At 51.0% G+C, this 27,511-nt stretch overlaps 11 protein-coding genes across 11 annotated transcripts; 5 read left to right on the plus strand and 6 right to left on the minus strand.

Annotated features, from left to right (window-relative positions):
* Positions 1-4,306: 4,306 nt before the first annotated feature.
* On the plus strand, positions 4,307-8,169 carry CDV56_100854 (DUF3433 domain-containing protein; the record flags this gene model as incomplete). The annotated part of the gene is made up of 2 exons (XM_026754473.1): positions 4,307-4,376; positions 4,433-8,169. 2 exons carry the CDS (start codon positions 4,307-4,309, stop codon positions 8,167-8,169), a joined length of 3,807 nt encoding a protein of 1,268 aa, XP_026615569.1.
* A 244-nt stretch (positions 8,170-8,413) lies between these two features.
* On the plus strand, positions 8,414-9,652 carry CDV56_101482 (ketopantoate reductase family protein; the record flags this gene model as incomplete). Its single annotated transcript, XM_026755101.1, has 5 exons — positions 8,414-8,523; positions 8,575-8,668; positions 8,719-8,773; positions 8,828-9,027; positions 9,089-9,652. The coding sequence occupies 5 exons, from the start codon at positions 8,414-8,416 to the stop codon at positions 9,650-9,652; spliced, it is 1,023 nt and encodes a 340-aa protein (XP_026615570.1).
* A 661-nt stretch (positions 9,653-10,313) lies between these two features.
* Positions 10,314-10,851, minus strand: CDV56_101747 (uncharacterized protein; the record flags this gene model as incomplete). Its single annotated transcript, XM_026755366.1, has 2 exons — positions 10,314-10,602; positions 10,664-10,851. 2 exons carry the CDS (start codon positions 10,849-10,851, stop codon positions 10,314-10,316), a joined length of 477 nt encoding a protein of 158 aa, XP_026615571.1.
* Positions 10,852-11,105: 254 nt separating this feature from the next.
* Positions 11,106-12,913, plus strand: CDV56_101851 (uncharacterized protein; the record flags this gene model as incomplete). Its single annotated transcript, XM_026755470.1, has 3 exons — positions 11,106-11,394; positions 11,536-12,215; positions 12,293-12,913. 3 exons carry the CDS (start codon positions 11,106-11,108, stop codon positions 12,911-12,913), a joined length of 1,590 nt encoding a protein of 529 aa, XP_026615572.1.
* A 184-nt stretch (positions 12,914-13,097) lies between these two features.
* Positions 13,098-14,365, minus strand: CDV56_102133 (lytic polysaccharide monooxygenase auxiliary activity family 9 protein; the record flags this gene model as incomplete). Its single annotated transcript, XM_026755752.1, has 3 exons — positions 13,098-13,349; positions 13,401-14,122; positions 14,176-14,365. 3 exons carry the CDS (start codon positions 14,363-14,365, stop codon positions 13,098-13,100), a joined length of 1,164 nt encoding a protein of 387 aa, XP_026615573.1.
* An 843-nt stretch (positions 14,366-15,208) lies between these two features.
* On the minus strand, positions 15,209-16,834 carry CDV56_102411 (FAD-binding oxidoreductase; the record flags this gene model as incomplete). The annotated part of the gene is made up of 4 exons (XM_026756030.1): positions 15,209-15,689; positions 15,744-16,239; positions 16,288-16,708; positions 16,766-16,834. The coding sequence occupies 4 exons, from the start codon at positions 16,832-16,834 to the stop codon at positions 15,209-15,211; spliced, it is 1,467 nt and encodes a 488-aa protein (XP_026615574.1).
* A 268-nt stretch (positions 16,835-17,102) lies between these two features.
* Positions 17,103-18,682, plus strand: CDV56_102648 (FAD-binding oxidoreductase; the record flags this gene model as incomplete). Its single annotated transcript, XM_026756267.1, has 3 exons — positions 17,103-17,174; positions 17,226-18,157; positions 18,205-18,682. The coding sequence occupies 3 exons, from the start codon at positions 17,103-17,105 to the stop codon at positions 18,680-18,682; spliced, it is 1,482 nt and encodes a 493-aa protein (XP_026615575.1).
* An 83-nt stretch (positions 18,683-18,765) lies between these two features.
* CDV56_102864 (SDR family oxidoreductase) lies at positions 18,766-19,749 on the minus strand (the record flags this gene model as incomplete). Its single annotated transcript, XM_026756483.1, has 3 exons — positions 18,766-18,825; positions 18,873-19,249; positions 19,302-19,749. 3 exons carry the CDS (start codon positions 19,747-19,749, stop codon positions 18,766-18,768), a joined length of 885 nt encoding a protein of 294 aa, XP_026615576.1.
* An 816-nt stretch (positions 19,750-20,565) lies between these two features.
* CDV56_103076 (uncharacterized protein) lies at positions 20,566-22,005 on the minus strand (the record flags this gene model as incomplete). Its single annotated transcript, XM_026756695.1, has 5 exons — positions 20,566-20,926; positions 20,987-21,082; positions 21,131-21,555; positions 21,705-21,751; positions 21,807-22,005. The coding sequence occupies 5 exons, from the start codon at positions 22,003-22,005 to the stop codon at positions 20,566-20,568; spliced, it is 1,128 nt and encodes a 375-aa protein (XP_026615577.1).
* Positions 22,006-22,814: 809 nt separating this feature from the next.
* On the minus strand, positions 22,815-24,804 carry CDV56_103339 (putative cytochrome P450; the record flags this gene model as incomplete). The annotated part of the gene is made up of 10 exons (XM_026756958.1): positions 22,815-23,010; positions 23,079-23,349; positions 23,405-23,573; positions 23,650-23,766; positions 23,817-23,946; positions 23,999-24,095; positions 24,151-24,234; positions 24,286-24,469; positions 24,517-24,645; positions 24,700-24,804. 10 exons carry the CDS (start codon positions 24,802-24,804, stop codon positions 22,815-22,817), a joined length of 1,482 nt encoding a protein of 493 aa, XP_026615578.1.
* A 307-nt stretch (positions 24,805-25,111) lies between these two features.
* On the plus strand, positions 25,112-26,936 carry CDV56_103576 (cytochrome P450; the record flags this gene model as incomplete). The annotated part of the gene is made up of 5 exons (XM_026757195.1): positions 25,112-25,304; positions 25,358-25,363; positions 25,413-25,464; positions 25,509-26,267; positions 26,324-26,936. 5 exons carry the CDS (start codon positions 25,112-25,114, stop codon positions 26,934-26,936), a joined length of 1,623 nt encoding a protein of 540 aa, XP_026615579.1.
* Positions 26,937-27,511: the final 575 nt, after the last annotated feature.

Here is a 27,511-nt window from a genome sequence, read left to right on the forward strand (position 1 = left end):
CCCGTTTCTCCCTCGCACACCCCTCTTCGTGTTCGGCCGCTGCGGCCCCAGTTAGAACCTCTTAGCGATTTCTTACCGTCCAAACCTAGGTTATAGGTTGAATCGGCTTCTAGCCCGTGACATTATAGATGTCTGCCTTAGTAGCTGGCCTCTAAGACAGCCTATCAGCCATAGTATTCTTAGAACTAGGTATATATTATATAGTGAAGTTAAAGAGTTAGATCTATATAATCTAATAAACTACTATCACACTAGGAAGGTTAGTTACTATTTAATTAAGCTAAGTAACTAATATGGCTGTGTCTACTTCCAGTATAAAGTAATATCTATATAGCTAGGTGTAGAACTTCTTAAGGGACTTAAGCACTATACAGTACTCCTTCTTTCCTATATTATAGTTTAACTCTACTCCTACCTAGATGCTACTCTTAAACTAAATGGGGTGCTGCTTATTTATTCCTACCTCATACTATATTAGATTACCACCCTAGCCCTCATTGCTAGCATCATATATGAGGATTACTTCCCCTACCTTACTTAGCATGCTATCCTTAAGCACTACTAGGTACTCAAGAGCTTTTAGGGCTAGTGCTGATATAAGAGCTATCTTTAACTAGTCTATTATAAGCTGCTCTAGTTGGCCCTAGGTAAAGGCTATATCTTTCTAGAAGAGAGTATAGATTAGCTCTGTAATGATGGTGAACCCCTTAATCTAGATCTAATAATAGATAATAACACTAATGAATAACCTAGCCTTATATATACTCTGGCATGGTAGCTAGTCTATTATCTTAATAACCTTTGCCTTCTTGGGGTGCCTCCCATTATAATTACAGATATACCTAATAATTTTGACTGCTAGCACTAGAAACTAGGACTTAGCTCTATAGATAGTTAATCTAGAGAGCTTAATACTATGCAATATCCAGTCTAGGTTAAGGAGGTGCTTAAAAATAAATTATTACACCTCTAGGAGTACCTCTTTATTATTATACCTTGTCTTTAGACCTTTCACCCTAACATTATCAAGGAAGGGACTGCAATATGTTAGTGCATTATCCTTAAGCACCTTCTCTATGACTATTAGAAAATTTATACTGAATTTGTCCATCCTTACAATAATATGGTCATCTAAAGTAAACTAAGCAGTATTATAAACCCTATAAGGTCCTGTGATTGCGGTGTAAGTAGTATCCTATTATACCTAGAAAAGAGGATAATTACTAAAGCCACCGCCATCCTAGTAAAGTCTTTGGAGAACTCATCTATATTAGGGGGTAGGTTAGTATTATAATAAGAAACTATATTTAGCTTAAGGGCTACATTAATAAGTCTGTAGGCTGAATTACTCTTAGGTATAAGGAACTATTTATTTCTATATAGCCCCCTCCTAGGCTCCAGGACTTTGGTCTTTAGCTACTCCTTAAGGATCTAGATTATAATAGGCTTTAGCACCTTTAGAATTAGAATGTTCTTTTCTTGCTATGGTTTGTGAGGTATAGTCTGGATCTTAATTAGTAGAACTACCTAGGGTATTACTGTCCCCTTCTCCTTAAAATTCCAGGCTAGCGTGGCCTCCTAAGCAAAGAGAATCTCTGTAAGGAACTCCTTTTCCTATAGCATGATATCAGATCTAATCTTTAGCCTACCTAGCTATTCTAGAGTGAGTCTTAAGCCTCTTATAATGCTAGACATGACAGGCTTGATATATTTCCTGAATAGGGTAGCTAGTAGATCTACTCCTTAGGCGCTATTCCCTTTTAAGGTTTTAAGTACTGCTGCTTTCTAATCCTTCTCCCCTAGTGGTTCTGTGCCTGTAGGGGCTGCTATATTTACTAGCTAAATCTTCACAGCCTTATATTTATATATTATATTAATGTAGTATTATTATTAGAGGGTTATAAGGTTAATTCTCTAAGATACCTAGATAATAGTCTTCTGTATCTACTTCCATAATTCCTACCTATTATAGGCTAGGAAATACTACTTATGCTTACCTCCTACCCCTTAGAAACTTATGTCCTGCCTAGATACTAGTTCTATTGCCTCCACCACTCTTCCTAAGCTTATATCCTACCTAGACACTAGTTCTATTACCTCTACTACTCTTCCTGAGCTTATATCCCACCTAGACACTAGTTCTATACTCCTATTCAACCTCTTAAAAGCTTGTGTCTACCCCAGACATGAGTTCTGCGCCACCCCATTAATATAAACTCTACTCACCCTAACTCTCCCTCATAGATCCTACTATTAGCTAAGGCCTAACCTGCTACTAGCCTTAGCACCTAGTTTTCCTCCTTATTATCTGGCCATAATATGGCTACCCTTCTCATCCTTAAATACCGTAACATTTCTCTTTAATATATATTATATAGATTTCTAATAAGGGTTTCAGCTCTTTCTTTAGCTTTATATATATTTTAGCCTTATTATCTACCTTAAGGGTGAGATATTTAATATATCTTTTAGTAATAATCTATTAGATTATCTACTAGATAGCTACTAGGCCAGCTTCCTAATAAAGATACTACTTTATCTAATCTTTATATTAATCTTATTTATCTTTATATATAGTTATATTATTAGGGGTTAGTTATATAGATATTATTAGTATAGGGGTTAGGGTTAGTAATTAGTTTACTTATAGCTACTACTTAGTACTAGTAATCTTATCTTAATTATCTTAGTTATTCTTCTTCTATAGCTCCTCTCTCTAATTAGCTAGAGAGATACTAGGGTTAATTAGATAAATAGGTTCTATTAGGTATAATACCCTACTAAGGAGTATATCTTTAACTTTATAGCTTTAAGCTAGTCTTATAATATGTAGGTCCTAGTCCTACTAATTATTAGCTATATTAAGGGCAATAAGGATCTTTATAGTAGTACTAGTAGGTAATAATTTAGTATAGTATTCTATATTAGTATGTTAGGTTAGGGGTAATAGTGGTATTAATATAACCTTACTCCTTCTAGATTAGGTAATTTAATAATAAGATATCTTAGTAGGAGATAAAGGAGAAGAGCACTAATTAAGGGGTGTATAAAATAATTAATTCTAGGTATCTTAAGTATAATCTAGGCTATAACTATTAGAAACTGCTTTACTATTATAAGTTTAGAAATTACTAGTATTTTATATATAAAGTAAAAAGTAATAAAGGTCTGATTCTTTCTAACTATAGGCTATCTAATATACCTTTTATACTACTAAAATAGGGGCTATCTAATGATATCTATATACACTAATATTAGGGGTTAGATCCTTCTAGAGTAGCAAGATCTGATGCTGTAAAGGGAAGGTTAAATTAATATGGAAAGAATAAGTGAGAAGGGAAGAATAAGCAAATCATCCAAAACAGGTAAGTGGTAAGTTATATCAACACATCTCTCCAGCTACAGCAAACGCGCTGGGCGCGAATGATTTCCACAGGATTATTCAGCTGCAGGATCATATGCTCGGCAAGCTCATAGATGCTGAAAGTTTGCTCGGCAGATGATGGCATTTCCAGGACTTCCGCGTGATGTACATTATTCATATATGTACTGGTAGGTACATAGGAGGCTCCAGTCTCTTCGGGCGCAATTCCACACTTAAGTATCAGTGCAGGGAGGGTTCTATTCCCCTTTTAACGGTCATTGACTCATTACCTCAAGCCGCCATCAACCACGTCTACCAGCGGATAAAAGCCAAGCCGAAGGAGTGTGTTAAGACCAAAAAGGTGCCCGATCACCAATTTTCCATGTCCACAGCATGTTATTTCCGACCGAGTGTGACAATGGACAGTCTGGCTAACCAAGTTTGGCGCCGAGAGCCGGAAGACCAGGGCTAAGCCAAATTATGCTTAGTGCGTAGTAGTGTGCCCTGATCCCAACTCCGCCTCCTTGGGTGAGTCTGCTCATTGGCTGCTCCTGGCCCAGTCCCGCTTCATCCAATCAAACCAACCAATGGTCGGATCTGTACCTAAGGCGTTCCCAATTAGGGAAAAGTCAAGCGTCTTGGCAAAAGCCCGATAATTCCACCTAATACTAATACTTGGCACAGCTGAGAACATTCGACGTCGATCCTCGCCTGCGTCGTCATCTTCAGAAAGAGAGAGCGGCCCTCTCTTCTCATCTCTTGTGTCAATTCTTATCAGCATCCATCATGCTGAAATCCTCAATCCGTCCCAGCAATCATCGCCGGAGATGATACTGCACTTATTACGCCCTGCATCACCTCTCTAGCCGAGCGCTTTGGCGATGTCCTCGTTTTGGCTACCTTCCGACACCGCCGTTGGTTCAGAGCGCATGCTCTCCAAGCATGTTCTGGGGTCTCCAGAAGAAGCTGTCCGATGTCTGGCTTCAGCTTACGGGTAGGACCAGTACCCCTGGTATGAAAGGAGGGGTTATCTAGGATATTCTGTTGACCACTTTCCCTATATTTCAGCTCGCTATCTCCAAACTCTCGACCCATCTCAGTCTCTTCGTCATGCATCCCCTCGTCCAAACCCCGGGTGGCGCCCGTTCGCCTTGCGCCCGACGTATCTCTCCATTCTCGGTCTTCTCATGCTGACAATGTTGGCGATACTTGAGGCACTACGTCGATATACCGATCGCTATGGGGGACTCGTCTTCTACCAGGATACCACGAACCTTTCCGACGCCGCCACATTTGCTTACAACTACGTGCCCATTATTGTTTCTCTGATACTCGTCACATTGTGGTCTTTCATCGACTTTGACGTTCTGCGCCTTGAGCCGTATTTCCAACTTTCTCGCCCGGAGGGTGCTCCAGCCACGACATTATTCATCAATTACAACTTCGGTCAATCCTTTCTGACCCCACTGACTTCGGCCAAGAGGGGTCACTGGGTTGTGTTGCTCGTATCACTTCTCACGGTGTTGATGCGCATTTTCCTCCCCGCTCTGCAAAGTGCAGTCTTCGAGTTGAGAGAGATAAGCGTTTTGAGCGATGAAACCATGCGAACCTGGCCGGACCTTGTTGATATCACTAGCCAGGCTCGGTGGATTACCGCACAGGAAAAGAACAATTGGGATTCGGTTCTCGCGTCGGATGGCAGTTTCTTTCAGAGGACTCGCTCTGCCAAGTACGCCGTGGCTCCAGTCGAGATTCCCACGGATGACTCCCGCGAAAGCACGGTGTGGACGTTGAACCAGACCATATACTGGTCAGAACTTTCCTGCCAGGATGTCATGGTGAATGACAATATGGTAGTCACCGCGAACGAGACGACGGACGAACTGCCTATCATCTCATGGAACGTCACGGGGGTCCAACTTCAGCAACCCAAGGACCAGGACCAACAGTGTACCCTGGATTTTCAATACAGCAACATCTTCTTTCCTTCAACCGATTATCTTCAGATTCGCTACTGGGAGCCAGTCTGGACGGACAACGCCTTCCAGTCATTTACCGCCAACGGCTGCAATCCATTTGATCTCTATGGCATACTCATTGCTGTCAACGCCACGCGCGCCTCAGACAACGACGCGGATGACATGTCACTATCTGGAGTCACATTCACATCTTCCGCAACGCTCTTTGCCTGCAGCATCGACTATCGCAAGGCTGAGGCACAGCTCAAGCTTCATGCGAACAGTTCCATCACCTCTGTGGCCATGCACCCAGGCACTACCACCCAGTTAACCAATGATCAGTTCAACATTAATGAGTTCCAGGGCTTCTTGTCCCATAGAGCCCCTTATACCAGCGACATGCTCTTCTTTCGGATCAACGAGACCAGTGGCGAACGCACAGTGACGGAGTTGCCAGTCATCAGTCAAGAAATAGGTGATTTGGAACCCGTCGTGGTACTGGACTCATCAGAGGTCATGACGAAAGAGGAGTTCGAATCCAAGGTTACGCGAGGCGTCAAACAGACATTTGTACTTACCATGGGTCGACTCTTCAATCTTGACGAAGCCCCGGCCGTCGTACCGGCGACACGGCTCACCCGACAAGTCACGATCGCTGTGGTCGATTTCGCAGCTTTATGGTCCGAGGTCATTCTTGGACTGGGCGTCGTCATCACTGTGGGGTTGTTATATGTGTACAAAAACCGAGATAACGTACTTCAAAGCGACCCTTGCTCCGTTGCAGCCATGTGTAGCATCGTGACAGACCTGTTCGGACCCTCCAACATCCTCGCAGATCCTCGGTTTGACTTTCATCAGTATTCCACGCGCCAACTCCGTCGGCTTCTTCGAAATTGTTGGTTGCGCTGGGAACCTGGCCCGGGCCCGGATGGGAGACGCCTCGCGATCGTTACCTCCGACGGCTCTCCGATTCAGTTGGACGACCAGATGCGCAAGCGCGCCGATCCTATGCCACACTTTCTCGTTATCCCTTTCTTCATCATCGAATTCCTCCTGCTCGCCGCGGTTATCACAGCCATGAGCTTAGTGATTGCTTCACTGACGAGGGATGGCAAGTTTCGACATCTTACGCAGTCCGACTCGAGCTTCTTTCAAGTGATTCTGTCAGTTCTACCGTCCATGGTTGCTTCAGCCGTGGGTTCTCTCTGCACCTCCATCCACCGCAATATCAGTATCCTTGAACCTTGGGTGCAGCTTCAGCGTGGTAGGGCTACGGCCCAGGCTTCCTTGTCAATGAACTACTCCTCGCAGACGCCATTGGCAGTGTTGGTGAAAGCGGTTCAAAATCGGCACATTTTGTTGCTCCTGATATCTGTGGCGTGTGTCGCCAACACGGTTCTTACGGTCGTTGCCGGTGGCTTATTCACACAACAGATGACTAGCTCCTCTCTTCCTACGTCGTCACTGGTCACAAACTATAGCAATTCTGTTTTTAAGCAAACAGATTTTGCGGCGGACTTTACTGAATATGATATCATACAGACAAGTATCACCACAGGAGTGTCGATGCTCCCCTGGACGAGTGCCAACCACTCTTTTGTTCCCGTTGCGATCAAGCATCCGGATCCTGATGCACTGTACGGGGCCAACACGTTGGGCATCGGAGCGGACCTGACATGTCAAGAGTTGTCGATCGCCGATAGTCTGGTTGAGAATCCTCAGAATGGATCTGCTTATTGGGTGTATCAGACATTTGATGATCCCGATACGCACTGTAAAGTCGACATGACCCCGCTGCAGCATCCGCATGAGGATGTTACACTTTCCATTCACTTTTTGTCTCCTGTGGCTACCGAAGAGGAAACTTATGATTGCCAAACATCCACCGTGGTGGTGCTGGGTCGGTGGAATTACACAGCCGGATCGGCCGTCACCAGACACAACACTATTGCCCTGCATTGCGAACCAAGAATACGGTTGGAGAACTACTCGATCATTTTCGATACGAAAGGCCAAATCCAAGACTTGAGTCCGATTGCCGGTACAAGTATGACATCTGGCCCCATGTACGACAATGCGACCGTCAGCTTGGGACAATTCAACAAGGTCTTTGCTGCCATTCCGCAGAGCTACATCAGCAATTCGACTTATGATCGTCAAACATACATCACGTCGTACGACTGGGCTGGTTTCCTAGTTGCACGTTTGTACAGGCGTCGAAAGCCGGAATTTACTACCCTCAATCCCCATGACCTGATGAAGATGTCCAAAATCGTATATCAGTGGGTTTATAGCACTTACTTTACTATCTGGAGGGAGATTTACCTCCAACCGCTGGACAAGCCATACGCCGCTCCGAACTCGACGGTGATCTACAATACGTGGACTATGGTACCGTCCGGCCCTTCTCTAGCCATCGCCTTGGTGGTCATCGCCCTCGATACCTTGATCGTCCTCATTGTCTTTGGCGCGCGCCGAGGCCGCTTCAAGGGCCCGCGCGTGCCCCGATCCATTGGCTCAGTAATGCCCTGGATTGCGCACAGTCGCATGCTCGACGATTTCCGTGGCACCTATTTTTGGACAAGCGTCCAGAGACGGAACCACCTCGATCGACTGAACAAACGGTATGGGTTCCGCATGTTCCTCAATGCGGATGGTCACTGGCGCTATGCGGTGGACGAGGAACCGACAGAGGACAAATGCGCCACAGGGGAAGGCGAGGATGGGCTCAAGATGTCGGGCGCTATCCAGCTGCGCGAATTGTCGACGAGCTCGCAAGCAAGTCCAGAGGCAACACGCCCTGAGGCGACGGACCCGACGACCCGGGAGGTCGATCGGCAGGAATGATGATTTATGCTCACGATCTGTTCAATGTATCATATTGGTAGGGAGGGTATATATGGAGCTGGAGAGATTTAATTAAGACGAAATATGCCTATTTTCAATCACCCTGCAACTGTAATTGCCAAGGACACGTAGTAAGCCGCTTTATATTGTAAGAGCAGCTAAAAAAGGACAGTTGAACAGTCAATTCCAGTAAGTTGACTCGGATCAACGCCGCCGTACTCCGCACAAAAGCTTGATCGGCGATATGCCCGAACCCCGCAATATCCAGCATCACCACCATACGCCGGCATACCAGGTACGGCGTACAAAGATGGAGACTCAAAAGATTGAGGTTCTCCTTTACGGTCTAGGAGCGTAAGTCTATCCTCGAACACAGAGAGAATATTGCGGATTCACACGCCCCAGTATCGGCTCCTTCTACGCGTTCATCCTACAACGCAGCAACCGCGTGCGCTTAACGGTCGTCGCTCGATCGAACTACCAAGCTGTTGTCAAGAATGTACGCAGCTTATCGAGATACTGAAGGCCGTATTACTGAATGCTGAATAGGGCATCTACATCGACAGCGCGAACCACGGACAACACCGTTTCCATCCCGACCTGGGTAGGCTCGACGACATGGGTCATCACGAGAAAAGATAAACTCTAACATCAACAGTGATCAAATCGCCCGCCGAAGCGACGCACCCATACCGCTACGTCGTCTGCGCGAACAAGGCGATCGATCAAGACGCCGTGGTCGAGCAATTGGCGCCCGCGGTGGACGAAACCACCACCTTTGTGATCATCCAGAACGGAGTGGGCAACGAGGAGCCGTTCCGGCGGGCGTTTCCGCGCTGCTCCATCCTGACTTGCGTGGTATGTCTCCACCAGCCTCTCGTGCCTTATCCTTGTCTGGTGGTCGCTGATAGCGTGCTAGACGTGGGTGGGCGCAACGCAGACCTCGCCCGGGGTAATCACGCACATCAACTCCGAAGACCTGCAGATCGGCCTCTTCCCGAATTTCTCTCTCGACGCCTCGCTTGAGAAGTCCCGGCTGCAGGAGTTCACCTCGTTCCTGGCGGACGGGCGGACCAGATTCCAGGTCCGGGACGACATGCAGCTGCCCCGGTGGGAGAAAGTCGTCTGGAACGCGGCGTGGAACGCCATCACGGCGCTGACGATGGTCGACACGCAGACGTGGCTGCGTTCTTCTACGCAGGCGACGCCGCTGACGAGGCGGCTGATGGGGGAGGTGATCGCTGTGGGGAGGGGGTGTGGCGTGGACATTGACGAGGGGCTTGTGGACCGGCTGCTGGAGAAGATCAATGCGTTGCCGGGGATTGGGAGTAGCATGCAGACGGACTGTAGGAATGGGAGGCCGATGGAGATTGAGGTTATACTGGGGTATCCGTTGCGGAGGGCAAAGGAGTTGGGGATTGATACGCCGGTTCTGGAGACGCTGACTTGCTTGTTGAGGGCGGTGGATGGGCGATTTCGCTGAATAGGACCGCTGCACTACCGCCCCGGCTTTATTGAGGGATACCGTAACAGGGGTTCATGTGTTGTGTTGCCTGGTTGATTGCCTGGATGGAAGTCACATCTAGTCACCGACTCAGGTCAACGCCTTGATACACCAGGTGAGTAGTTTAAGCGTACTCAGGTTCTTCCTTGAGATATGCCTTGGTTGATACCTGAGTGGTCTGGGGTCTGGGTGATTGACGACTTTGTCTTAATGAATCAGTTAGAGATGTTCATTGCACAGACTCCAATGACGGCCTTCTGCATGGCCTCCAAATATTGCCGGCTTGATATCCACACTATGGTTTCCGGGCCCAAACAATATGATACCGCATCTCAGTCCTGTAGGTCATCATGCCATTCAGTGCATGATGAAACAGGTTTTCCATTCTTCTTCGGAGAAATCGATCTCCTGGGGACTAGGCGCAGATCCTGTCAGCGTGTATTCCTTATCCCCAGAGCCACATACTTTGCTTCCCTCTGCCGCATGTCGATGATCGAGAGGATATTCTGCGCTCCTTTTCTCCCCAGCTCTCTGTCTGGATTCGACAGTCCGATGATGAAATCAACCGTCTCATGATGGATATCGACCATCCCCGCCGCCCGCAGGTAATCGCCCAGACGCGCCCCAACCTCGATGTTCTTCAGATGCCTCGCCACCAGATCGTAGAAGGCCCGAAGTACTTGGCGCGTGGGTCATGGAGTCGCTTTCCGCTCCCTTCAAAGAGCTGGATCCAGCCGCCAGGCTTGACGCCGGATACGAGCCGGTGCAGGATCCGAGTCACTTCCTCGTCCGAGAACAGCACGAGAAGGAGCCGCTGGTGGACCAGGCCGAAGGAGTTGTTCCACTCCTCTGGGAAATGATCCAGCACGCTACGCACCAAGGTCTTGATTTCTGGGGGGAACGGGTCCTCAGGACGCTGCAAGACCGGCCTGGCAATGATATCAGAAAAGGAACACGGTCTTTGGCTCGGGAGTGGTCGTGCCAACGTACAGAAGATCAAACCCGACGAATTCTGTCCAGAAGCCTTGATGATTGATACGCAAATTAGCGGAAGTCACCCAATGCACCGGGCCCTGACTTACCGTCAGCTGTTGCTGAATCACGCACTCGCTGACCAGGCCGGGCCAGATCAATCGGAGCTGTGACCAGTCCGTTACAAAAGGTTTCGATGATCTCATGGTGGACTCGCAGGCGACTAACTTCCTCCTTTGTCTCCTCAGGGTCTTGACTACTATAGATCTTGGATGCATCAAGACGGAGCTCTCGCCTATGTGGGATGCTGAGATGATCAGGGCAAGCTTCAAGGTCAGCGGATTGAGTTGGGAGAGGTGGAGGAACACAGCAGACAATGCTGTCCTAGTGCCAGCGATGTAGTGGCCGAGGTGTTGATTCCGCTGGGGGCCAGCAACCCGCAGTTGTGGCCTTTGTGTGGATGTCGAGTCTTGCCAGTTCAGCCGGGGACGTCCTGGCCGACTTCACCGACGGCTTTCATGCCTTTGTATCTGCCACAGAGATCAGTCTATGGCAGGTGGTCCCCGCCTTTCTGATGCCGTCGCTCTTCATGCCTCTAGCCCGGATTCCTCGCACGGGAACAGGAAAGATCGATCGTAGGAGCATTCGTCATGCCTTTCTGAGTCTCCCAGCCGGTGCGCTGGATCCAATTCGCCGACGGAAAGCCCCGAAAGCAGAGCCAGCGACGCCTGCGGAAGATTTGGGCAGAGGTGCTCCATCTTCCGCTGGAAGAGATTAGCTCCCACGACCACTTTTTCCATCTTGGCGGCGACTCGATCGATGCCATGAAGGTGGCTGCTTTGTCCCGGGCTGATGGAATTGCCGTCAGCGTTAGCGACATCTTTACCCAGCCGGTGTTGACACTCCTCGCCAACACGGCAGCTCCTTTGCCCAGGGCCCCGTCAGACAGTTGGAGCCGTTCAGTCTGTCGAGGGTGGACGCGGACCCCAAGTCTTTCTCCGATCTCGTATGTCGTGAAGGGATTTTGCCTTGTCGAGTGCTCGACGCTCTCTCTGCAACAGAGGTCCAGGAATTCTTCATCCAAAGGAACACGGTGCGCTATTATAATTTCCGTCTGCGGGGCACAATCGATGTCGATCGACTCCGTGCCGCATGTGATGAGATGATGACCCGGTTCAGTATCCTGCGCACCGTCTTCCTGGACCGTCACGTAGCTACGAGCAGGTCGTCCTACGAGGGGTTCCCCTGCCATTCGTGCATCACTCCTTTGGCCAGGATTTCGTCTCCCAAGCCCAAGCTCTGTGGGAAGACGATCGATCCAGTTTTGATATTGCTCGTTTATCCTGGTATCCGGTTCCGACAAGGACCATCTGTTTACGGTTCGCATCTCGCATGCGCAGTGGGACGGCGTGTCCATGCCGCTCCTCTTCCAGGATCTGGCTGCCGCGTACAATGGCGTCGCCTTGTCACCACCTCGGGCTTCTCAGACGTCCTCTATCAACGCGCCGTGCAGCGAGGCGAGGCAGGGTTTAGCTTCTGGCGAGAATATCTGGATGGTGCTGTGATGGCGGTCCCTTCCCACCCGTGCAGGCCACGGCCCCCTCGGCAGTGCAACCGCAGGATTCTCGGACATTATGGCACGTCCAGCGAACCGCATTACCGTCTCTCCCCGCGGGGTTCACCATGGCCACCCTCGTCATTGCCGCCTGTGGATTCCATCTCGCGCGCCTGATGTCCTGCACGGATGTCACCTTCGGCCAAACTGTCAACGGGCGTAGCATGCCCCTCGAGAATATCGATGTGATCCTAGGACCCTGCCTGAACTTCATTCCATTGCGACTCCGCCTTCAGCGCGCCTGGACAGTGCGGGATCTGCTCCAGCACGTTCAGGACCAGTACGTGCGCCCACTCCAGTACGATTACATGGGGCTCCGGGATATTGTCCGGCATAGTACGGACTGGCCAGCGGGCACTGAGTTTGGGCTCATCGTGCAGCATCAGAACATCCAGTTGCAGCACGACCTTCCCTTGGAGGGTGATGTCCAGGTCGAATACTCGCTGTTTCCGCAGTTCAACCCCGTACGGGAAGTCTTCGTCTTCTCCGAGCCTCATGAGACCCATTTGGAGATGCAAATCTGCGCCAATAGCCGGATTCTGTCGCCAGATGCGGGCACTGCGTTGGTCAAATCCCTTTGCGAGATCATCGAGCTGTTCGCCGACAATCCGGATATGCGCCTCGCCAAGGAGATGGATTCGGTCTCGGTATAGTTAGATGGATATAAAATATTAGGGATGGAAACTTCATTTCACCAGATGCACAGATAGTGACTTGTTTAGAAAGAATCAGACCTTATTGAATTTCTTAATCACAAACAGATTACCCAAGTTCCAGAACTTAGTATGGTTTTAGATTTTGAAATATCCAAGCTGCTAACATTCCTTCCGTGTCATGTCAAACATGAGTATATCTTCTTCTCTTGATATGCGTCCGGACCCCACGCTCAAATACTTTGATTGATCCCACCAACGGAGACGGCGTCGGGGTGAGGTCCTTGCCTGCGTTCGGAGGACCCGGCCACACCTTGTTGCTGCACGATTCATCAAGAGCCGTGCATTTGTCCGACCAGATCTGGCAATGCGCCGACCCCGTTGGAGGCGCCGTGTTCCAGCAGACATCGGCTTGATCCCAGCAGTTCTTCGATGACTACGATTGTCAGTTCGATTCAACGGAAAGAAAAAAGAAAAGGGAACATACAGCCCAGCAGCCCTCTTCGTCTGTATACGACGGCACCTCGAAACCGCACCAGTTATCTCGGACCAGGATACACCCCTCTGGCTTGAGACCTTTGTTCTGGACCAGCATGGCCCGCTTGTTCCTGCAAACGTTGGTCGGCACTGACCCAGTCTTGCCAGCCTCAGCATTGGCCCCAGCCTCGTACACCGGCGGCCCGTACATCGGGTACGGCAGCGACAACGGCGTTTGGTAGATGTTGTACGTCATGCCGGGCAGACTCAGATCATACGTCCCCTCGCCAATCGTCACCGTCGCCGGCTTCGCCGTCCCGGTCGACTGCACAAACACCTGCGCACAGCCGACGTAGAACTGCGGATCCGGCGGGCTATCCTGCGCCGCATGCAGCGCCAGCAACTCCGGCCGCACCAGGTAGTATCCCGCCTCGATATCCGAGGGGATCTGCACGGAGATGTGCCCATTATTCTCGATCATCTTCTCCGTGCACCACTTGCCGCTGGCCGCGTCGTAGTCCGCCTGCCAGATCTTGAACCACCCGTCGCCGGCGGCGTTGTTGTCCGCCGTCGCGTCGGCGACTTTCTTCATGTAGACGGCGCAGGGGCCCTTGTGGCTTTCGTCGATGGAGCCCGGCTGCGAGTTGTCGGCGTACTCGCGGAATTCGAAGGTGAGCGTTGACGAGGCTTTGGCGGGGCAGACGCGCGCGACGCCTTTCTCGCCGTCGTAGCCTGCTACTGTCAGTCTGGTTGGAGAGAGGGGGGGTGAGGGGGGTGGGACGTACCGCAGGCGACGTTCTTGCTGGAGAGAGGCTCGATGGGGAAGCTCGCTTTGCTGGGGTTTTGGTTCATGCGGACACACACCCCGTCGCCTTGGCTCTCTCCGTCGACGTAGAGGGTGGTGAAGACCGTATGGGCGTGAGCAGATGCCGTGAGCAGTGCCAGCACTGCGAGGAGTAAATTTGTTCTATACATTTTGGATCAATAAAGGAATGAATAAGTGGGTAGACAGTAAAAAAAAAAGCAAAAAAGAAAAGAACTGCCTCAAGCAGATGAGAAGGAACCGAGAAGAAAACTTGCATCGATCGAGACAATCGACTTCCTATCTCCTTTAATACCCAGGACAATTAATGAAATGAATGACCCTTCAAACATGACCTCAGCCTCAACAACCGGCCAAGGGTCTTGGAGAGCGCTTAGGTTCGACCCTACAGTGAAGCGCCTGCACTGAATGGCTGGTGGAAATCAAGCAGGACGGACAACAAAGCAAGGGTCCACAATCCACTGCAGGGTTCTCAGTCAAGATCCTGGCGACATTCGATGGATCGCGTTTCAGAATTGCAGGTGGAGATATTCTCAAACACGCCTTCTTCTTGGCAGGTCCAGATGTGGCGATAGGATCCTTTTCATCCCTTTGTGTCCCTTGAAAATTGGTCAAGATTGGACACGCCAGATTTAGATGTCTAGAAAATTGCCTTTGGAATCAGCGGCCCTCAATTGAATCGTCAAGTTTGCTTCCGAGATACAGGAGACGCAGGCTCAAAAGGCCTCGTATCTACCCGACTAGGTATCGGCGTCGCCCAAACGGATGATTTTGCGGATCTCCTGTTGATGTGCGATCTTTGATTCTCTCTATGGCTATCTTGTTGCGAGACCGATTACATCTAGATCCGAACGCTAGTCGAGAGATCAATCAGCATATTCTTCCTTCGCCGCTTATCTCTCTGCTCACAGGCTCTACTTTCAATGAAGGAAAGGCACAGGCCTGATCTTGCTCAAATTCCGATTGAGATCATGTATGTACAAGAAAATCGATGTTCAATTGACTTTGAATCCTCCCGGACACAGATGTTGGAAGACGCCTTGAGGGTCATATCTTCTTGCGGTCCGCCGCAGAAAATCTTCCCATCCATCCCTGTAGCTCGCGATAGGATCCTGCCAGGATGCAGCATGGTTGAGGTCAATATAAGGATTGTAGGCGCGAGCTGCCTTCGCGGCGCTGATGATATTGTTGGAAAGTCGCTCGGCCGCCGCACTGACGATGGGATACTCCCGCGAATGGTTGAATGTGGCAGATAACAGTGCCAGGACGAGCCCTTGCCGGGGTACTGTTAACCCCAGGACATTTCCACCTTTGATCGCACTCTGATATGCTATGGCGGGGACAATGGGCTCAAGGCTAATGGTCCACTGGATGCTGGGAATAGCCGATACTTCGGCGGTGCTCGCATTCCATATTTCAAAGACTCGCTTCAGCACGCCAAGATCGTTCTCAAAGGTGACTCCGAACGTGATTTGTCTAGCATCGCTGTGAGCAAGTGATTCGCACTGTCAGCAATGGTGATCGACGTACTGACGTGAGTTCGGTGACACCGAACCTGCCCTGACCGAGAGAGCTTCCAGTGATGACACTTGAGTATTATTCATCATCTGAGGCTGGATAGAGGTGAACTGTCTGAAAGTGGCTGGATTCTCCTCGGGACTCGCGTACGCAAATTGGTTCATCAGTAAAGGACCCGTGGCCGGGGTGAAGGCGAAGTTGTGAATGAACCCAGCTCTGACATCGTAGTGGGGATCGGATGTGAACCGATAAAATGCCTCCAGCTGTTTGTCAAGTGTGCTCACTGGGTAGTAAATGTCCCCTCCCCATATTTCACCGAGTGGAAACGTCCTGAAGACAAAGTTGGTCACAATCCCGAAATTGCTTGATCCTCCTTTCAGGGCCAGCCACAGATCGTGATCATTGTCCTTCGTCGCGTTGACAATCCTGCCATTCGCGAGGACAACCTGATACGCGACAACGTTGTCACAGGCAAAACCAACCTGGGTCGCAAAGTAGCCGAAGCCACCTAAGTCTGGTCGGTAAAAGGATCAATCCATCTTATAGATTGACTCACCACCCAAAGTAGTCCCTCCCACTCCAACGGGACTATCTCTGCCTCCTGGTACAGACACTCCGATAGTGTCGAGGGCTGCATACACCCCTCCCCATCGCTGTCCAGGCCCGACTGACACAAGACTTTTGTCCGCGGAGGGAACAATCCAGTTCAAAGCACTTAGGTCAATAGTCACGCCGTCTTGAATGTTCGCAATCCCAGCAATTGCTCCATGACCACCGCTGCGAACTGCAAACTTGCAGGACTTGGGAACAAGAACCCGCAGCGCTGTGGAAACATCCTGAGCGGAGGTCGCTGACAAAACGCACGAGGGGCTTATCAGCTGCTCCTGCTGGGACCAGTACGAAGTGACCGATGACTCATATGCCGTGCTATTCGGATATGAGACCTTGGTGCCCAAGATAGTCGTCAAAGCCTGACACTGCGATAGAGTCAGTAAAGAACTGGAGTTGTCAACAATGAGGTTCGGATCGCCTACGCAACTGGATGTTGCAAGTGCAAATGAGGGTAGAAGGACGATAGCAAATAGAATGCTCCCAACATCCATTTTGGCGCGTACAACCCTCATGTGTAATGGTGGAGTGGGAACTGCAGTTGCAGAGGAGAGAGAGGGGGAAGATGGAAGGGAACTGGGGTCAGACACATGGGCCCCCTGACAGACAAAGAACGAAGAACTCTGTTAAATAAATATTAACCTAGTCTGGTTCTTTTCCGATCAGCATCTCGGACTTTCTTTGCTTCATCAGAGGCTTTTCTTTTTCTCGTATTCATCTTTTAGCCCTCCGATACTAACGGTCTAACCCCAGCCTTGCAGAATGGAAATCAACCAGCTACCCATCATCACCGACAATGCTACCAATCCCATCGATTCAGCCATTGGAATCTGTGTACGTCGCATCCCTTGAGCCACTCTGCTAACTCACTAACCACAACTGTAGTGCCTCGCTCTATCCACCGTCCTTGGCGATAAAGTCTCTTTCCCCAGCACCAATCGGTATAGATCATGCATCGACTCCTATTTCTCGCAGCAAAACTCCAACCTTCAGCCTGTTTGCATCGTCTCCCCTACCACCGTAGAAGAGGTCTCGACCGCCATCACCAGCCTCACAAGCACCTCCGCCGCACTGGACGGCAACTGCCAATTTGCCATCCGCTCCGGCGGCCACACCAGCTTCGGCGGCGCCTCCAACATCGCCAACGGCATCACCATCGACCTGCGCGCGCTCAATTCCATCGAAGTCAGCGCTGATCGCTCGACCGTCTCGGTCGGCGTGGGCGCGTCCTGGGGCAACGTCTACGCGTTTCTCGACCCCCTGGGTCTTTCGGTGGCGGGTGGGCGAGCCGCACAGGTCGGCGTTGGCGGGCTCACCATCGGCGGGGGCATCTCCTACCACTCGCCGCGGTACGGCTGGACCTGCGACACGGTGTCGAACTTTGAGGTCGTGCTGGCGAACGGGACGGTCGTGCAGGCGAATGAGGAACAGAGCCCCGACCTGCTTGTGGCCTTGCGCGGCGGGGCGGCGAACTTTGGGGTCGTCACCAAGGTCGATCTTCGGGCGTTTGCGCAGGGCCCGGTCTGGGGCGGGAGTGTCTACTATACCCTTGACACGATCGACGAGCTACTGCGGGCCTTTGCGGCCCTGAACTCGGCGGAGGAGTATGATGAGTATGCGTCGTTGATCACCAGTTTTGGGTTCGCGGGGGGGAAGGGCGCGGCCGTGGTCAATAGCGTCGTGTATACCAAAGGTGAGGAGCACCCGGCTGTCTTCGAGCCAATCATGAAGATTTTATCGCTGTTCGACACGATGCGTGTGGCGAGCATGCATGAGATCTCGCTGGAGCAGGGCTCTTTTGCGCCGAATGGGAAGAGGTAGGGGATTATCTGTTCGCAACTACGTGCAGCGCTGACGATGGAAGACAATTGACTGCCGTGACGACGCATGCTTCGACCGTCCCTATGCTCAACGCAACATATCTACGGTGGAGTTCTAGTCTGGCCGCCATCGAAGATGTCCCTGGCATTGTGTGGTCCATCTCGTTGGAGCCGCTGCCACCCGCGATCTACTCTCGGGCTCCTACGACGAATTCTCTGGGTCTGTCGGAGGCTTCAGGCTCCCTAGTCGTCACGCTCCTCAGTGCTACCTGGGAGGACGAGGCGGATGATGCGAAAGTTGAGGAAGCCGCGCGCGCACTCTTTGATGCAATTGAAGACGACGCGCGCAAGTCGGATGCCCACGAGCCATACATCTATCTCAACTACGCGGCCGAGTGGCAAGATCCGATTGCTACCTACGGAAAGACGAGTATCGAGAAGCTTCACCAAGTGAGCCAGGCCGTGGATCCAAAGGGGGTCTTCAAGAACAATATGCCTGGTGGTTTCAAGATTCCTGGCTAATGTAGAGACGGTGATTGACCGGATTACCAGTAGCTAGTCGTATCATACTCCTACTCATACTCCATGGAAGAATGACCTAACCTTCAACTCTTCACACTTTTCTCCAGTTCGTCCAATCCCTGCCCGTTGCTCATCATACGATCCTAACCTTGTTAGACCCAACACGCATCTCGGACGAATGTAAACTCACCAGCAACCAGGACGGACACCAGCGCGAAAAAATCTTGATTGCACCACTATAGGGTCCCTTCCAGACCAAGCCCCCGTTGGCCCCCAAAACAACCTCTACAATCGAGTTTGCAAACTCATCAACCGAGCACCCCTTGGGGCCCGCCTGGCCCGTCGCCCACTGCGAGATGGTCTCCTTGATCGCCGCATAGCGCGAGGTCGCAGGTAAAACCACGCGGGGCTCATTGTCATGGAACGAGGTGGTGACGGTGCCCACCATCAGGCAGACAACACTGACGCCCAACGGGGCCAATTCTAACCTGAGGGTTTCCGAGATCTGCACGACGGCCGACTTGGATGACGAATATACCCCTGTAGTCATAAGCAACCCTCCCTTCCCTATTTATCCCGGACAGAATAAATACGAAAGCAATGTATTAGGGAAACATACCAATCCAAGGCGTGTTCACCGCGGCCCCCACGCTGCTGACATTAACCACTCGCCCCCGATTGCGAATCAGCAGGTCCGCGAATCCCTGGATCATCCGCAGCACCCCCCACACATTCGTCTCGTAGACCTGCTTCGCGTGATCCAGGTCCGCGTCTAGCAGGGGGATGGTGTACCCCGCTCCGGCGTTGTTGACCAACACATCCAACCCCTGTCCGTGGTCCTGCACGGCCTTGACGGACTCGGCGACGGAGCCCGGAGAACTCACGTCGAGCTGCAGGAGGGTGACGTTGGAGAGGGTGGTGAGGGGTTCGGGGATTTTAGCGAGCGAGCGGGCGGTGGCAAAGATGTGGTGGCCCTTTTTGGCGAGGGAGAGGGCGAGCGCCGCGCCGATGCTGTTGGCTGAGCAGCCGGTGATGAGGATGGTTTTGGTTTTGGTTTTGGGTGGCATTTTGATGGTGATGGTGATGTTTAGCCTTTTAGGTCTGGGAGAAATGAAGATGGGATGATGTTTGAGGTTGAGAGAGGGAGATCTTTGTTTATGTGAAGGGGAAGGACTAAGGACAGGGGTCTTTTGTTTGTACTACGGTAAGAGATGAGTACAAGGATTCTCTCTGACCCCAATCATTCATTACTTGAGGTCTCTCGACTGTACAGACTACAAAGAAAGAAGATCAAAGCATAAATCCTGAGAATGTCGATCCTAAACTGTAACCACGCTTGGCTTCTAGCTATAAACTATCGGACCTCCACAGATGGTGAGGAGGATTTTTGAATAGTATCACGCTGGGAATCCTGAGTGCTGTGGCTGCTAGTTCCAGACTACTGCATCCTACATATCTGCAGCTAATCTTAGCCATCACATCACATCCAGACCGTGCAACAGTGTCGCAAATAAATCAACATGTTTCTATTTTAATTTCCCCTTGAATCATGTCGGGGCTCCTCCGGTAGTAGTCTCTATGCCATGTCTACTTGCATCATCGTTGGCTCTAACCTGTCGAGAATCCTATCCGAATGGACTATCATCAGAATGTACTACCAATCTCGGGAAACTCGAATACGACGATGAGTGGGCCAGGAATGACAACTTGCAGGAGGACGGGCCGTTCTGGTCTGTCGAGTCATCTTCAGGCGACCTAATCTAGCGACAACACGGTTGAAAAGCTGTGAATGGATCGTCGCACTTGACAGGGACTCGATAATCATATTACTATTAACAGAAGGTATCCCCGAACAAGCTCCTTGTCCACATCCAACAGGAATATCATACAACGGAAAACTCCCGAATCTCCTGCTCAATGTTGACCTCACGAGAGATCCCCTTTCCCTGCGTCGACGGCCTTTCCGCCCCTCCTCCCTGTATCCGGGTGTTCGTTCCTGCATAAGGAAAGTCTCGCAGCTCGTAGTACTGTCCGGTCGTTTCGTCCAGAAGACGCGCTCGAGACGGTTTACCATTCTCTATCTTATCCATGTGGTCGACGGTGCCAACTGCGGAGCGGCCACCGCTAGAGCTTAGTCGTGAACGTAGAGTCTTGAACAGGGTAGATTCCAGGACGTGACTTTTGAAAAAGGTCGCGAAGAAGGGCATCGAACTGACGATGATGGCGACGTTGTTCTCGACATTTCTGGTACCGTCAGCAATTCAAATCAACGCGCAATGTCAATGGCTGTTTTTGAGAGCTCACACGCAAATGAAGAGCGCACTTTGAGTGAAGGTAGTATCAGTGGTGGTTAAAAGCCGAATGCGATAAACGAGGGCGATGACGCTGGCGACAATTCCCCTGCACGTTACTTAGTACACTTTGTCGTGCGGTAGGTTTTCAACGTACATCATGGCTGTCGAAAAGATGGCCAAGATTTGCCATCGCTTCTTGGGAGGAAGTTGGAGCTTGGAGAGAAGCGGGAGCGGCAGAATGAAAATGTAGATATCCAGAACCACAGAGAGCGTTCCCTGAACGACACCCCAGTATATCAAGTGCTCTGGTCTCCTGTTGACCAGCAAATCATCCCAGCTCTCTCCAACATGCGGCGCGGCAAAGTACGATTCCAGACCGACTCCGGGCCAGTATAGGACGAAGGTGAAGAGCAGACCGAAACGGATGGCGTATTTCATTGCTTTTTGGATGGTGAAGATCTGCCGACAGAGAAGGAAAATGGAGGATTTGGCGAAGAAGATGACGGGTCCAAGGAGGACGCCTTGGGCGTAGAGAATCTGAGGCCTCGCATGGTAAGCACTGGTTGCTCTCCATACCAGCTAGGAAATTGTCATGCCTTCATGTATCTCGCATCAAACCAGCAGGCGGGTATATCCCACTGGTGACGGGTGTATTTGAGAACTGGACGAGATCATTAATTCAAGTTGCAATGAATCCTCCTGAAGCAGTCAAACTGACTAGACAGAACCAAGCCATTGTATGTCGCGGAAAGCGTCAGCGCGATGACCACAAAGCCTACCCCAGCAGCTCGTCAATGTCTTCCATGAGCGCGATTGGAAGCGCAACGTACCGTCGGCCCAAGTCAGCTTCCGAAAGTTTGTGTACAGCCTCGCCGCTGTGAAAACCACCGCCCAAGCAAGCGTCACTGTTGTCACGGCGATGGTCGCACCGGCCAAGGACGGTGGGTTCACCAGGTTGGGTGTCTGGCCTGATGGAGGTTGAGCCGCGGGAATGGCGCAAAGATCCGTTCCTGGTGGGAGGGAAGACATGATGCGAATACAGGATGGAAACAGATCATGCTGTCTATCGAGCGGGAGTACAGAGATTGAGGTGTTATTTCAAACGATATGCTGTCGTGGTGACTTGACCGAGGCTGTGTGCTGCTCGCATTGCATCCGGGCCAGTGTTACCAATGCATTGACCTGCTGATATTGCTCTTTCTTTCAGGTTGAAGCAAGCTTCTCGAGTACAAAGAGATCAAGTTACTAGCTTTATAAGAATATCGATGACAGGTCTAGTTTCTGGTTTACGACCATTGTAATACGGCTTTTCCTTTGTTCTTCCAACTATATCACAATTATGCTTTGAGCTTGCTTCAGTTCAACAAAGGATCGATAAGTGTATGACGCGAAGGATAATAATGTGGAATTATCCCGAAAGCAAAATGCTATTATGTCTTCAGGCAACTTAGAGGTAAAGGGCCAGATGATCGCGGATCACACTTACTACTTGACACAACAGCATCGAATGAGCATCCATCAGAGGCAACGTGCATTCAGGTCCAGCCTTACGGCCGAATCCTCAAAGTCGAGCGTCGATGAAGAAGCTGACAGGGAGGTGTAGATACAAACTATTCTCTCACTGGTGGAGTTTCAATTGGACACTGTGGATACTGGATCGTCCTTTTAAACTGGTAAATGGACAGACTGAAGATAGGCAGGACGAGCAGAAAAAGCAAAGTGAGACCGGAATGTCACCCTCAGGCATAAGCTGCTGACTCGGGCGGAGTGTGTGGTGGTGGCTCGGACGTCGATCTGTCTTTAGCTGCGTCTGCACTCTGCAGAATTCCAATTGCCCATCAACCATCCCATTCATCAAGCATCATCTTTGTCATCTTTTCTCTAAACAATACAACCGTACCCTCGCGGGGTACGATGCTCGACCGCCACGTCCTCCACCGTTGGCGACTGGGATCTTCCAACCGACACTCCCATCTCTCCAGAATACACACCATAATCAGCTTGAGAATCGTGGCGGCGTAGAACCGTCCCGGACTAGGAATCAATCATCATGCATGTCAGCTTGATACTAGGTCTTACAATGAGGGGTTGGTTCCCCTCACCAGGCCGTGTTACCCAGCCCCCAAATTGGCCAGTCAACGCTAACATCTGTCATCGTCAGAGGGCTGCGCTCCGGTACCTCCAGAGGCACATCTCTCGCGCGTAGTTGCTTGTTTGCTCTGGCGAATCGAAAGCCGTCGAACTCTTGCGGATTCCGGTATCTGATCCGATCGCGCATCATCGCTCGTTGCGGGATACATACCCAGTCGCCCCCTGCGACTTCGAGTCCATCCGAAAAGACGAAAGGCGTCAACGCCTTCCGTCGGACAGTAACTGCCTCAATCAGCAAGGGCTGCCTGTACGACCCGCAGGGATTGTCAGCACCCACTTGCATCGGAGTTGGTGCAGCGAATCGATTCCCTCACAAAACTGTCGAGGAGCGGCATCTCCGCCACCCTCCTCCTGCACGAGCCGGCCAGGTATTGCTGGATCTCCGCTCGAAGCGGCTCAACGTAGTCGTTATGCAGACAGAGATCCTCAATGGCGTAGGTGGTGGTCTAGATTACCGCTAACCGATTAGCCTTAAATTCTCCCGTTGATCCGATAGTCAGGCTCTCCCTTGAAGGGCCTCACCATTGCCAGTTGGTGCACCGAGCCAAACCAGACCGCGATGATCTCGCCAACCATTCTAGTCGTGGACCATTGTACTTTTCGGGGCGACGTATCAATCAGCCACTGCATGCAATCCATCTGCAGGCCTGTTAGCCAAGCGACAAAATCGTCCTGAAGCCGAATCCAACCGGAGCATCTTCTTGAATTGAGCTGGTCGATTGGGCCCTCGTTGCTAACCGCTGCTCGACGATTGGCTCCAGATAGCGAAATAGTGTCCTAACGGCGTAGTGTTGTCGCGTCACTAGGTTCGCAACGGACCTTGGCTATAATTAGCTAGGCCAACTGACTGGTCTTGCATGCAAGTACCCACCGTCGGAGGAAACCTGGAGTGATGCGCAGAATTTCAGCGGCTAGGATAACTCTCTGCGGGAATTCCAATGCAGCTGCGGTAAACTCAGGATTCTGCGCTGCAACACAATCAGCCTGGCGGTATCTGACGTGCCGAGGGAGAGCTGGACGTACCAAGGTCCTCCCCGAAGAAGGCGAAGCAGTTGACCTTTGTGACGGTTCGCTTGATCATAGAGAACAATCTGCAATGCACAAAACCTGATGCAGTCAGATTGGAAACAAGCATAACCGAAGGGCTGCCCCACTTACCGTCGCTCCCAGGCGCTGCAAGCTCGTCTGCAATGGCAGTCTCGACGATTCTCTGTAGCTCAGGCATCAGAATAGGCAGATGAGCCGTTAGCCTGCTTCGCAAGGCACGGACAAAGCCGGTCCCTTCGACGCCTCGTTGATCCTGCCACTCAAAGCCAAACATGGTGTATTTGGGTTGTAGAATCTGCATCTGGTGTTACCTTCTGCTTCAAGGGGCCGACAGGGACGTACCTCTTTAGCTACAGCATGTAGTGACAGGTTCTGAAGCGGTGCATTGACCAGCTCCGTGATATGGTCGTTCGAGGTAATCAACAAGTGATCGTTCGATGGAGTAGATATCTTAAAGGGCTTCCCCTCTGCCTGTTTCAGTCAGAACGGCATCACGGCCTGAACAAGGAAGACTTGTTCACTCACTGAAAGATATGCCTTGTCAATGACATCTGGGCCCCGGGCCAGATACCACAGGCCGCGGATGCGTCTGAGACAAAATATCAGGAAGGTGACGAGGATCTCGAGCATGTTGGCTATAGGTCGATTGATCTCATTGAGGTATAATGCTCACCAAGATCAGATAACAGTCGAGGCGTCATTATATAGACCGCAGGCCGACTCGGATTCAGCCCATCTCGACAGAGCCCCTCTTACCGAGTCCACGTAGGTGTAAGCGATATATTGACATGGATTGGCGCTGCCAACACCACCGGCAATATGCACGATTATCACTGGCTAGAAAAGATGTGCCCTTCTTGTCGCTTCCAGTAGCGAGTACATAAGCCGAGCCTCGTCCGTACGTTTTCCTCGACCGGATTGTCGCCTCCAACTCATCATGCTTTCTGACGCAGTCTCTGCAACGATCGATTTGACCGGTCAAGGGCTTTCCTGGATAATCCAGGAGCAGCCAGCCCTGACGGTTGCATTTACTTCTGTTTGTGCTTTGGCTCTATGGCGAACTTGGCGGTTCACCATATTGCCTTCGTATTATCCTAACGATCCGAAGGAACTGCCGTACTGGATTCCTTGTAAGTCATCCCTTTTATCCCCTCCCCATTGAATCTTCACTAATCACGTCTAGTCCTGGGTACGTGTTCCCTCTGGCCTCGGCTACGTACTTGTTAATTTGCAACCAGGACATGGGGCGGCATTCTTCAGCAATTCCAATGCCCTTCTATCCAGAGCAAGGTGCGTCGCGATACTCAGCTAATGCACCGTAGCTCACCAAGTAGAAAATACTACAACAACATCCAAGATCCATTCGCCCTGACCATCGCCAATTCCGTCATCTACGTCATCACTAAACCCCAAGATGTCGCCGAGGCATACCGCAACACCGACACTCTCTCCTTCAACGAGTTCGTGCAAGCGATGATGCGCGCCTGCGGGAACACCGAGTCTTGCGTCAAGGCAATGTACAACCCCCTGTCCAAGGACAAGCCCGGTTTCCCCAATCCCCATGGCAAACCGCTGGCGACGCTGGCGCGCCAGATGCACATCCACCAATTGTATCCGGGGGAGAATCTGGACTTCCTGGAGAAGCAGTTCCTGGACTGGGTGGAGCCTCGGTTGACCATGGAGGGGCTGAAACGGGAATGTCCGTATGCGATCCCGTATGATCTTCCAATGGCTCAGAAAGAGGATGGGCTCGTCCTGCCGTTGATGCAGTGGTGCTCTGATTATTTCACTCGGGCCGGTCAGCGGGCATATTTTGGTCCGTCGCTGGACGGGATCGATCCCAAGCTGCCGCAGACGTTTATTGTTTTCGATGAGCTGAGCTGGCAGGTTCTGTATCAGTATCCGGATTATTTGGCGGGGGAGATGAAATCCGCGCGCAATGCCATACAGCGTGCGCTGAAGAAGTATATTCAACTGCCTCAGGAGACGAGGCAGGGGGATGCGTGGTTCACAAAGGCGATGGAGAACGAGATGCGTGCGTTGGGTATCAGCGAGGATGACATCGCGACGATGCTGGTGACGATTTACTGGGGGTATGGTTTCCCCTGCATTTTACTGATTCTTGCATCCCGGTCCGCTGACAGCCTAGGATCAACACCAACACGCGCAAGGCAGCGTTCTGGCTACTCACCTACATCCTTCACTACGGCCCGCAGCACTACGTCGACATCATCCGGGAAGAGACACTCCCTGCCTTCTCGCCTGACAAGTCAATCCCCGATCTGGACTACCTCCACGACAATTGCCCTCACCTCGACGCCATGTGGAACGAAACGATCCGTCTCTCCGCGTACTCCGCCTCGGTCCGCTTTGTCACTTCCGACACCATCATCGGCGGCAAGATCCTGCGCAAGGGAAACCGACTGATGATCCCCTACCGGCAACTACACTTTGACGAGACCATTTTCGGCGTGGACTATCCCGTGGAGGAGTTCCGGCACGAGCGATTTATGCAGAAGGGCCGGAATCTGACCCGGAGCGACAATTGGCGGCCTTTTGGCGGCGGAACGACGCAGTGCCCTGGTCGCTATGTCGCGAAGCGGTTTGTGTTGTTGTTTGTTGCAATGCTCTTGCGGCGGTTTGACGTGGAGCTGGTGACGGAGAGGATCCCCGCGGCCGAGGAAGGGAAGCCTGTGCTGGGGATTATGTCAATCAAGGATGGAGAGGATGTGTTGGTAAGAGTGAGGCCGAGAGTGATCTAGTGTAGTCGTATGGAGTAGAAGATACTCCTCCAATGAAGCAGCAGCTTCCTTGCTACGGAGTACATTCATGGTAGTCATGTATGAGTTGGCCAGCCTTTACCTCAAAGTGCACAAGACCAAGGCTCGGCATCTCTGTACCGATAGACTGTCTTCATGGCAAAATATGTTTCACCTCCAGCATGATCTGTCGTCTGTGATCTATCATCTGCCATCTGAGCTCAAACGTCACCCAAATCCACAATCGCTCATCTCCCAATTTAGAAGGACTCAGCAAACACCTTTTTTCAGTCATGGATCCTGTCTCGATCTACATTTGACCATTGATCCAGCAACTTGACTGGTCACCATGCGGAGGTCTGATCCTCCGGCGGAAACTCCCCCGTTTCAGGAAAATTGATTCACTCTGCGACGGCCGCTTGAACTCAATCTGCATCACACGTCAATCACCATGTACGCAGTCACAGTGCTTCAGATTTGTGGTTCGATTCAACTACGTGATCAACCTGTCTATTGAGCTACGGTCATTCAGACCCACAGAGGGCTGCGCCGGTTGATGCCGAGGACGTTGCAGGCTG

This window comes from Aspergillus thermomutatus (genome assembly GCF_002237265.1).
Source record: "Aspergillus thermomutatus strain HMR AF 39 chromosome Unknown NODE_62, whole genome shotgun sequence".
NCBI lineage: Eukaryota > Fungi > Ascomycota > Eurotiomycetes > Eurotiales > Aspergillaceae > Aspergillus > Aspergillus thermomutatus.